Genomic DNA, 12,331 nt, shown 5'->3' with positions numbered 1-12,331 from the left:
AATATCAGTGTGACTGACTGGCATCTCTCTGGCTCGCACAGACACGCACACACACACACACACACACACAAATGCAAGCTGTCACCTTGTCAGAAGAACAGTCTTTATGGTGAACATATCTGTTCAGATATAACACAGATAAAAACACGACTAATGCCCTTCCTTTGACCCCCTAAAGCCATATTCCTCCATCCATTTCTCTACCACAGGGTCAAGATGAACCTGGAGTCTATTCCAGGGGACTCAAGGAAAGCCAGTGGACACCCAGGAAAAGGGTGTCAATCCATTGTTGGGCACAATCGCGCGCACACACATACACCTAGTCACAATTGTCCAAAAATGGACAATTTAGAAATCCCACTCAGCCTAAAATACAAGTCTTCGGACTGGGTGAGGAAACTGGTGTATATACAGTAGGAATAACCCCCAAAACACAGGGATAATATTCAAACACTTTGTAGATACCCATAAGCAGGAGTCAAGCCTCCAACCTGACGAGGCTATAAAGCTATATTCTTCCATATTAATATTCTCACATAATGAATCATTCTCCATTTGAAACACAAACTGTTAAATATGTTTAACGTGCTGGAGAAAATATAAGTGAAGCCACATTGTTGAATTAAAATTTTGTGTGTATGTGCATACATAAGTATTCCTGTGTAAATATTACCATAGCGAAAAGAGAACCGATGTCTTTCCTATGCTATGCAGATCTCATTTTAATTTTCCTTTAAATATTATCAAAAAGATTTAATCATCTATGAAAAATGTGGAGGCAAATGAAACTCTGTTCCATGCAGTCTGTGTGTGTTAGCTAAGACCAGAGCGTGATGAAGAGCTTTACTGAAATGCCACAGCAAACTACAGCTTCATCAACTCCTCAGCTCACACACCACTGACATCCCAGTGTTGCTGTGTTTCCATCCGATAAAGAAAACTTCATGAATATGTGAGGAATATGTACACTACTGATACTGTCATTTATGAATCTTCAGTTCAGATGGCTCACATTATATTTCTAACATGTTAGAATAAGGCACTGTATATTAGGGTTGGGGGGCACGGTGGCTTAGTGGTTAGCACGTTCGCCTCACACCTCCAGGGTTGGGGTTCGATTCCCGCCTCCACCTTGTGTGTGTGGAGTTTGCATGTTCTCCCTGTACCTCGGGGGTTTCCTCCGGGTACTCCGGTTTCCTCCCCCGGTCCAAAGACATGCATGGTAGGTTGATTGGCATCTCTGGAAAATTGTCCCTAGTGTGTGGTTGCGTGAGTGAATGGGGGTGTGTGTGTGCCGTGCGATGGGTTGGCGCTCCGTCCGGGGTGTATCCTGCCTTGATGCCCGATGACGCCTGAGATGGGCACAGGCTCCCCGTGACCCGAGGTCTTTCGGATAAGCGGTAGAAGATGAGTGAATGAATGAATGAATGAATATTAGGGTTAATGAATGAATGAATTAATGAATATATCGCGATATGTATCGCGATAGACACGTGATCGATAGCGATATAAAATGTGCTCGATACGACGTTCGATATTTTTTATTCTTCGTCGGAAGAAAACAGAGGTTGCGAAGCAAGTTTGGTTGCATTAACAAAGGCACTCGCTCTCTGGTAACCTAGCAACTTGGGGAGTAACACTCTAACAGCCAATCATGTAACAGTATATTTTTGGTTGCGCCATATCGTTGTCTCGTGCTGGATTCCTCTTCAGTAACCGGCGACTGATAAGCGGAAAATGAGCCGCAGCGAGCGAGGAAATTGTAAATAAAAGAGGAAAAGTCAGCGCGCCAGTACGGCAGTTTTTTGGATATTATAACTAGGGCTGAAACGATTCCTCGAGTAACTCGATTACAAAAATTGTTCGAGGCAAATTCCTCTGCCTCGAAGCCTCTTTTAATTCATTTTAAATATCACGTCACGTTCTTGTGCAATTTTTTTTGTGTGTGTGTGTTTTGATTTGAGGGCGCGTGCGGGCTGCAAAATGTAAGGGCGCGATAACAATGTCAAAGAGAAGAATAAACAGGATAAAACGACAGAAAATGTCCAAGTTTTGGGACACCATCAGAGCGTCTGTTTTCAGCAGCAGGAAACATTTCTTCAAAGCGCAGGACAAGCCTCAGTTCTGAGCATGTTGATATGTTTACCTTTCTTCATTGCAATCACATGCTCCTTTAAAGACTTTTAAAGCACACACACGTTGAGAGAGAGAGACTTTTATATTCTGATTAATATATATATATATATATATATATATATATGCTTAAATCACTCGGTGTGAAACCATGCATGACTCTAGGTCCAAGTTCCTGTTCATGTTTTTTGCCTCTTAAATACCACAAAGCATTCCAAATTAAACAGTAAAGGCTTATGTTATGCCTGAGCTGTAGATTTAGAATCTTTTAGTTCTGAAAGTTACATGATTTAAAGGCAGTATTTTTTGTATTATTATTACTATTTATTTTAATGTATGCCTTAGTTTTGATACTTTTATCATTTATTTTTTTGTTTTTGCATCTCAGAAAAGGGTTCATTTAAAACCCAGAATGTTTGGCACTTAAATGTACTGAATTCTTCTCAGTCAACTTTGTCATTGTTCACAGTACAAGTACAGACAGAGAAACAATGGGTAATATCTAAATGTTTATTTTTGATAGAAAATATTGTTGCATGCATTTAATATGCATTTAAAAAATAAAAGTTCATTTTTCTTAAAAAAAAAAAAAAAAAAGGAAACCAATTAGTTGTTCATTTTAAGAGACCCATCTTATTTTCTCTTGTATATTTAATATTGCTCTTTAATTAAGCAAAAATACATTTTATCAGATTACTCGATTAATCTGTGAAATTTTTGGTAGAATACTCGATTACTAAAATATTCAATAGCTACAGCCATAGTTATAAGTCTATGAAAATATACTTGAATAGTTCAGCTTGAGTAAGAATAACTTGTTACTTTTTCATATTTCTGCAGGTTTTATATTTCAAACTATGTTACTGTATGGTATCGGGTTTGTTTTTTTACATTACAGATGTATCTCAGTCTACCTTTGTTTTATTTATGTTTACAAAACACTGCACATATTTTACACACTTTATTCACCAGAAGGTGAACAGCTAGTGAACTTCCTAGCACTAAACTTGCACTAAATTCTTACGTTTCTCTGTTTATATTTAACACTTTGCACTATTTTATTACACTTTATTAAGCATTTCTTACATTTTCTTTCATTGTGCACCTTAAATGTTAAGAGATAATTGTTAAGTGTTCATTGTGACTTTAGACTTATGTTTACATTATAATTATTTGAGTTTTCCTGGTTGTTGACATTTCTCTCTTAATAACTGAAGGGATTATGATCAGAGGAAGGTTTAGCTTAAAATAAAAATGTTTAAATGTAATATTTTTCTCCTGGTCCTTATTTTAAATGGGCCATAAAAAAGTTCAATAATTATCGATATCAACCGATATGAAACACTGATATCGTGATACAGTTTTTGGCCATATCGCCCAGCCCTACTGTGTATTCTAACCATGAAATAGATAATCCTGTTGTTTTGGTGTATACAAAGGTATATAAAACATTTAAGATGATTAGACTAATTATTCCAAGACTTTTTAAGCAGGCACTGGGAAGAGGCTTCAAGATTTGGGCCTTGTTTTAAAAGCACATGGGATATAATGCTGCCTTGTTTGGTTGTGTCTGAATTTGCCCCAGATGAGGTAGACTAACTGGTTATTCTTATGTTGTTTGATTTGTTTATTTATGGATATTTATTTTGATGCTATGGGCAAATTGTGTTTTTGTTTATCTAGATGCAGATGAATTAAGTAATGTTGACTGCGTATGTTGACAGCTGCTGGTATATGTAAATATATGGGCTTTGTTTAATTAAGATGGGATGAAATGTTTTAATTGTATTTTTCTCTGGTAATGTGTTTTATTCAGATGTGAATAAATGCTCAAACATTTGACTGATGGTTATATCTGCTATCTGCTAAAGAAGGTAAATGTGTTTCATATATTAAGTTGAGATTGTGCAGTTGGTAACCGGGGTTTTAAATGTTTAGTGTTTTAATAAAATATAGGATGTACTGTTAATTTTCTCCTGTGTTGTTTTTGTTTGGTTCCCTGGCTGGCCGGTCTCAGACGTGTATTTTGTGGATTGTTTGTGTACGAGTCCGGTTTTCTGGGGTTTTGTTTTCTGTATTTCTTTTTTATAACACCTTCCCAGCCTTATGTCGCCAGCTTGATTCTTAGTGCTTGCTTTCTGTATGTGTGCGGGCCTTTCTGTGTACGGTATCTATGTTTGTCATGTTTTCTTGATGTGGTTATGAGTGAGGGTTTATGTTTTGAGTTGTTTTATTTGAACTGTGGTGTTTTTTTGCCTTCCAGTGTGAATTATCAGGGAGATGTTTCCTTATGCTTTAAGGGCCTGCCACATGCCAGGAAACTAGCTAATATAGTAAGTGTGAGTTGGCTATTAACATCTTGGAGAGCTGAGTTATTTACATAAATCATTTTATGTCTGTTTTGTGTATTTCCCTTGTCCTATTTTTGTAATTTTTTGTACCTTGAGTGACTTGAAGTGTTTCTCTTTCAACTAATTTTGAAGGAGTGGCCTGGTGGTACAAGCAGTTTATGCATGATGTGAGGCCATCTCACACAACTTAGACTAGGGCTGCCGTAAACATTTACTAAGAGCCTGCTTACACCCAGCACAGATGAACGGTTCTAATTTAATAACAGGCGCAGAGGAACTTCTTAGGACAAAGTCAAGGACTGTGACATTCAGATATACAAAACAAACTCAAATGCAGGCATCAGCCTGAAGAGAAGGACCGATTAATGTACTTGTGCAAGCTCAAAGTCAGAGAGCCTATTGTGTGTACTAATAATACTTTCTCCTCTCCTTTGGTGTCTTTTGGTAGCGTCCTTCAGGACTTGCTGATTTATTAGCTTAGAGAATATTTGGTTTCAGAGGTAGCAGAGCTTCAGTTATGTTACTGGGTGGATGTAATATTGGAGTTTGTTGAGGGTCAATAAGAGGAGTAGTTATGCATATGTAAGGCACAAATACAGATTTACTATAAACTCAGTGTTAAGAGCAGCTTAATATAATGGAAGAAAGAGCCTGCGGAAACATTGTCTTATTTATTCATTCGTTCGTTTGGCCTTATGACCAAAGCTGAAGTGTTTGCTTCATTGATTTAACTGACAAGCTAGGCTAACTTAAAATTCGGCTTAATCATGCTTGGCTGCTCAAAGGCAATGATTTACCAGCTTTGGTTAAAAAACAGCCTATTATCTTATTCATTCTAAATCTTTATATGATGAACTGTAATGCCCTCAATACACAATTAATAATGAAGTAATTCTGTTTAAAAAAAAAAGAAAACTCATTATACTACAGATTCAGTGAGATCTAAAGAACAGTAAAGGTTATCTCCATTTATTCCATGCTAAATATCTTTCAGTTCCTTTCTTGGTTCTGTTTATTAGACACTTGCTAACAATATTTTACTAATATTATTGTTTGACTAATAAGGTGTTTTTTTTTTTGTTTTTGTTTTTTTGTTTTTTTTTTTCAATTAAATGCTACATCCATAATGGAGACAAACGTGAGTATGTGTACGTGAGTACAAGCATGCTTAGTATGTGAATACTAAGCATGAGTCTCATTCCCAGTCCACCGTCAGTGTGTCAGGAATTCGTCCTACTCATGGCAGAACATATTCATTCAAAGGACTTCGGACACAGCTGGCCATTTTCCAACTGTGTGTGTATGTACTCGATTGCTCACCTCCATGCTCACAGCTTCTTGATGATTGATATCACTTGTCATCTCCCACTCCCCATTTCTTGATTTATATTTGTTCACTTTTTTCTGTTTACCTCAGCTTTATGGTCTGGTGATGCATAATTTTGCCATAAACAAATTTTCCACATGTCCTAGTGCCTTTACCTGCGTTAAATTATTCTGAATTTGAATCCAACTGACAGACATTAAAGTGGCCTGAATAATGTTATACAGTTGCAATAGAGTTTAATAAATTCATCTGGACTGTCTTTTCATCCATCACTGGTAACACTTTGCTTAATGAGTTTACAGGACTGTGTGCAAAAGGCTAAAGAAACATTTTCTGAACAAGTTTTAAGACAGCTATATCTTCTGACACTTTTCATGTCAGGTAGATGTAACACCTGAGTTTCTTTTAACCGAAAGTTATGACATGTTTACAGGTGACATAAGGAAGAACGTCAAGACAGGTGACTAGCTCTTAATACTTCTGATGTGTCAAAATAGTGGTAACATCTTGTCAACACTTCTAAAAGATGTGTTGTCTCCTAAATGCTGCATTCATAACGAAAACCTGTTATAGCGAAGCCTTTGACAATGACAGCACTGACAGAGCTGCTTTATGTAAGGAGCACAGCACAGTGGTAATGACCCTCCTCTGTTATCTCATCACCCCATCAAGGATTATTTTCCTAAAACAGCACATTCCAAAATGTTTTATTCTTATTAACAATATTTCAGGCTTTTTAAAATGATTAGTTACATTTAAACATACTGATCTTTAATATATGCAGACTCTGTAGAAAAAACCTAGATGTCTGTCTTCTTATAATTAAACCAAACCACATCAACCATTATATATTTTTCTACCTTTTTAAATAACAACATATGTTACATATAACATATAATGCCACATAATTTTCAGTATCAGGCTCTGGCCAATCAGAATTGGGCATTCAACAGCACGATGGTATAAATATGTATTACGTAATAAATGTTTATTTCCTCAGGCCTTCAAATAGTGTTTTTATTAAGTTAATTATACAGTATGATTTTAATGAGAAAATGGGAAAACTGTTCAGTACTCTTAGTTATTCAATTAAAATTTATTTGTATAGCGCTTTTAACAATGGACATTGTCTCAAAGCAGCTTTACAGAACATAAGAAACATTATACACAAATTTATATGAACAGTAATATAATACAAAACATTATGCTTTTAATTAAGTTATGCAAATTATAATTTCATATTTCTGTCGCATTTTCTACTATGATGAAAACGTACAACAATTTCATGATGCCACAATGCCAATATATATTGTCTAAATAATGTTAAACATTCCAACCAAAATATGTTGCTGGCAGCTGTATAGCAGATCCGACTTCTGCTGGAATAAAAGATCTGTCATATGTTCTGAAAAGTCTTATGAACGTATAATGTAGTCCTTTTAAACACTGTAAATGTGCACCTGCATTTCAGTACACTTTGATGCTATAATCACCTCATCGTACTTATTTTAACTTATTTTATCCTTTATTCTATACATTTTAGCAAATAATGCATTCAAATATCCATACCCATATACACTGCACATTAATGTAGACTCATATGCAGGAATCTGGTGTCCAAGAATTTAAGAGGTTTTAAGTAGAATTGCTGTTGCTGACAAAATAGCACAAACATCATGTCCTTAAGTGTCCCCTACCTTCCTCACAGCTACAAGACAATTAAAGACTGGCTTCTAATAATAATACTAATACCTAATTATGAGACAAGTTTAGCTCGCAGTCACATTAGAAGTGACGCGTCAATTAAATGCCACGTAGAGGACAGACAATGCAAAGAGCACTTAGCACGTTACATGGACATTATTGTGTGTCTCATCCATAAACCATCATACAAAAAGAAATAAGATTATTAGATGGGAATAAAATAAATGAACATTTATAATCTCACAAGCACAAATTCATTATGACAGCTATATTATCTGATCATCTTGTACCACTGGTCGTACAGTACAAAACACCTATCATGTTCAAAATGAAGGCATACATTTTACATACATAATGTGTTAACCCATGACTCTGGAAGGATAGCTCTGCCTCATTAAATGGATGTGCCAGTAGTGAGTACTGAATAGTGGAATTAATCAAAACGTTTTCAGAACACCATCTAGAAATAACCCTTATGAGAGTACTGAGCTCATCAACAAGCTTCTATATATCTTCTGAGCCTGTCTCTGAAAACTATATATATTTCTACATCACGTCTGTTTTTGTGCTTCCTGCATGCTACCTGCTAAGAATTTGCGGTTGAAGTTTCTGTAAATAAGGTTCTGGTATGTAGTCCTGAGATCTCGGTTGAAGAATGTGTTAATAAAGGGGTTAATGAGCGAGTTGGTATAGCCCAGCCACAGCAGGGTTCTCTCCACCCACAGGGGCACACAACTGCAGTGCACACCACAGACAAAGGGCCGCACCGTGGACAGCAAAAAAAAAGGCAGCCAGCAAACACTGAACGCCCCGACCATAACACCCAATGTGGTTGCTGCCTTCTGCTCTCGCTTGAACATGGACACGTTCTTGCGTTCATTCCTCAGGAGGCGTGTAATGATAGCATGCGCCTTCACCTCCCTCTGCAGTTTCAGCACAGCTGACACATAGCTCACACCATCATCAGGTCTCGACGGGAATGTGATGGCATGCTTGGCCACACTGATTTTGACAGCTCGGTATATGCGGTAGTACATGATCAGCATCACACACATAGGGATGTAAAAAGCCACAGCAGTGGAGTAAACAGTGTAGCCCAGGTCCTGGCTGATCAGACACACATTCTCATCACTGATGTTCTGAGCCCAGCCAAACAGCGGCGGCATCGTGATGGAGGCAGAAAACAGCCACACACTCAACACTATTTTTGCCATACACTTTCCACTCCGTCTCACAGGATAGGTCAGTGGTTTTGATATACCAAGATACCTGAAACAACAGACATGACAGAAACTTAATAACATACTGTATGCAGAGAGATTTAAATGTGAAGCAAGACTTTTGCACAGTAATTAGCCTTGGCTCTTCTCTCAGTCTAAAGGACCTGCTCAATGACCTTTATGTTTTGTCTCCTATTGCAATTAATAAACATGCCAGTGAGGAGAAATTTAGGCCACATGAAATATTTTTATTTTCCTATAAAAAAAGTACTCTGGTTCTTATGTCTCGGTGGATGCACATTACATCCACGCTACAGTACCACACTACATAGCCATCTATTTCTTTCACCATTGTTTAACAATTACTGGTTATAGCAGGTACTTATTAGTGCTTAATTTAATACAGATTTGCTTCTTGTACTTTTAGCTTGATAGTATTCTTAGACCCTGACCTATTTAGGAAACGCAAGCCTCCATTTTTGGCGGAGATGTAAAAGTAAATCAGATGAGCCAAATTAGAGCTTACTATAGAGGCAATGGTATTAAAAATGGTATAAAAACATTCATTGTAAGATAAAAAGTGTGTTAAAACTACAGAACTACAGAATTGCAGATTTAGTAATAAATAAACATTAGATAGATAGACAGACAGACAGACAGACAGATGCCATTCTAGCCTTTACTGGCACAATTAATATGTGTAATTTGCCATAAAAAGCACATGTTGTATACCTATAAAGCTTTGTTCTACAAGTGAATTACAGTCCTTTACAGTTCTGAAACTTTAAAGGTACGATGTAACCACATCTCCAAGTAAAAAATAGATATAAAGGAACAAAAACAACAACTAAAGATACAGTTTGACACTATGTAAATACATTGAATTGAGAGTGTTTAAAGAAGTAGAAGTAAGAGAGATTGACCTGTCTATACTGATCACACACAGAGTGAGGATAGACGCTGTGCAGCACATTACATCCATGGCGATGAAAACATTACAGAAGAGCTGACCAAAGATCCAGTGTCCTCCTTTAAGGTCAGTGATGCTCACGAACGGCATGACAGCTACAGCAACAGCCAAGTCCGCCACAGCCAAAGACACAATCAGGTAATTACAGGGATGCTTCAGTTTCTTCACCAAACATACAAACAGGACCAACAATAAATTCCCACAGATGGTGGAAACAGTTAGTATGATAAGCAGTCCTCCGATCAGCACTTTCTCTGTATTCCCATAGCGCAGAAGATGCTCTGCACAGCTGCTTTTATTGCCCATAAGACTGGAACTGGATGGAGTTATTGCTGGTTCTGCTTGGTTCAAGTGCAGCTGCAGCATCTCAGAGCTCAAGCCGGACATTACAGGTTTTCAGGATTTCTTCACTCTTTCGGACTTCTCATTAGTGACAGAGAGGAAACGATCCATGCAATCCATCAAGCCAATTTACATTGATTAGAAGTTACATCCTGCTTGTTATAGACAACATGTGCTCCTCAGACATCTTCAGACAGTGTTCTCCCCTGTGCATTCATGCTTGTGTGTGTGCGTGTGTGTGTACGTGTGTGTTCATCAGTGTTGGAGAGAGACGCACGTTGTTATACTGCTGATGACTTCTTTTATAAGACTACTCACACTATTTACACTGTTAATAATAAAGGATATATGGCACTGGATATAATGAATATATTTTGTTGTAAGGAAAGACATAGCTGTGTTATCAGAATTAAATGCTCATTTATTCAAAACAAGAGACAGGAACAGGTTCTACTCAGATCCACCACAGCTAATAGATGTACGCACAGGTAAGGCTACCTGCAAGGCATTTCTGCCAGATGCACCTCTGCCAGTGCCAGGTAGGCAGCTGCAGGGTCGTCAGCCGGGAGCCACCCATCCTTGATGTTTCGCTCCTTTAATCCCGGAACATCTCTAGGTGGTGGAGCAGTGGCAGGGTCTCCCTGCCACCCCCTGCAGCTGCCCTAGGATACATCCTTCCCCCAAGCCTTATCTTTCCTGCGTAGCCAGAGCCAAAAGCTCCCCTGCTCTGCCTCCTCTGCCAGATCTTTCAGGGCCTTCTGCAGCTTGGTGCCTCTAACCCCGAGAGTCTTAAGGAAACGCTGCATGGAGGTTCCGGTGAAGCCCCTACAGCCAACCTCCACTGGAAAGATATATGCTCTCCACCCAGCTTGTGTGCATGCAGATGCGAGCTCTGCATACTTCTCCCTTTTCCTCTCAAAGGCTGCCTCCATCCCGTCTTCCCATGGCACAGTTAGTTCGGCCATGATGACAGTCTTCGTGGAGGTGGACCAGATTACAATGTCGGGTCGAAGGGATGTTATGGCAATCTGCTGTGGGAACTTCAATTGGCGGCCAAGATCGGCTCTCAGGTCCCACTCACCTCCTGTTGACAAGAGGGACCTCTCCCGGACAAAACTGCTTAGCGCCTCTCCCCCTTGTCTAACAAATTGGATGGACTTATATGATGTTGTCATGCTGGCTTTATTCACTTCGAGTCTACGTGCTTCAATTACCTCTGCTAGCTTTCGCAGGACACGGTCGTGGCGCCACCCATACCGGCCCTGGGTCAGAGCAGTCTTGCAGCCAGAGAGGATGTGTTGAAGACTGGGACTCTGGTGGCCACAAAGCTGGCAACACTCTTCTGTGCCGTACCAGCGGTGCAGATTCTGGGGGCTTGGGAGGGTATCATACGTGGCCCTGGGTTAGGGTTAGGGTTAGGGTTAGGGGCTCGCTTGGGGCAGCTTCCACAAGTCGGCACAGGTGATGGTCCTATCGGTTACGGCCTCCCAGGTTGTCCATTTCCCTTGCTGGGATTGACAAAAAATCTTTATAAAATGATACTATTTTTGTTCAACCCAATTGAACTTGTACTTCAAGTCTATGAATCCAACTGATGAGTTACATTAATAGTCTTAATTTGCATCCAGATAGAATGTGTGTGTGTGTGTGTGTGTGTGTGTGTGTGTGTGTGTGTGTGTGTGTGTGTGTGTTAAATCTGTGACTTTAATAAGGCAGACCATTTTGCCAGCTATGCAGGTAAAAGACAAATTTTATACAATAAATCTAACAATGTGAGGGATTTAGCACATGATTGTAATGGTGTTTAACACAACCACAGTACACAACTACAGTAGCTGCAGTTTTTCCTTTTTGTTGCAATATGTAAAGAAAAACCATAGAAATATTTTGTCATGACAAATGCACATGTTGCAAAACACTTTTAGCCCAAGAAGCCTGTTTAATGCATAAATGTGCACAATCCAACTATCTATTTATTCTGGGAAATTCTGTGATATTTTAGCAAAGAAAAATGCTTTATCAAAATGATCAAATTCATCACATTCAGAAATGTTATGATTTATTTAATTGTTCAAATAGACATAAAATCTTTTTTGTTTTATTTACACAGTGCAACAGGTGACCCAGACAACATATCTGGCCAAAGCACAGGGCTGACCTACAGACGCACAACAAGAAATTTGCCCATTTTCTCGGTGCTGTGCCAAATTTGTTAGGTTTTATCTGTCAATTACTGTATTACTGTTTTTTAACTGTTTTTAAACTGTTCCTGTGGGCCTGCTGT

At 38.5% G+C, this 12,331-nt stretch overlaps 1 protein-coding gene across 1 annotated transcript; it reads right to left on the bottom strand.

Moving 5' to 3' along the window:
- Nucleotides 1–104: 104 nt before the first annotated feature.
- LOC132857881 (5-hydroxytryptamine receptor 7) lies at nt 105–10,092 on the bottom strand. The gene is made up of 4 exons (XM_060887992.1): nt 9,659–10,092; nt 8,083–8,784; nt 1,380–1,404; nt 105–119 (listed from the first exon to the last, which is right to left on the bottom strand). The coding sequence occupies exons 1-4, from the start codon at nt 10,090–10,092 to the stop codon at nt 105–107; spliced, it is 1,176 nt and encodes a 391-aa protein (XP_060743975.1).
- Between the last annotated feature and the right edge of the window lie 2,239 nt (nt 10,093–12,331).

Source organism: Tachysurus vachellii, chromosome 2, assembly GCF_030014155.1.
Source record: "Tachysurus vachellii isolate PV-2020 chromosome 2, HZAU_Pvac_v1, whole genome shotgun sequence".
Taxonomy (NCBI): domain Eukaryota; kingdom Metazoa; phylum Chordata; class Actinopteri; order Siluriformes; family Bagridae; genus Tachysurus; species Tachysurus vachellii.
Note: the sequence above shows the minus strand (reverse complement) of the source record. Positions and strands in the feature narration are given on the sequence as shown.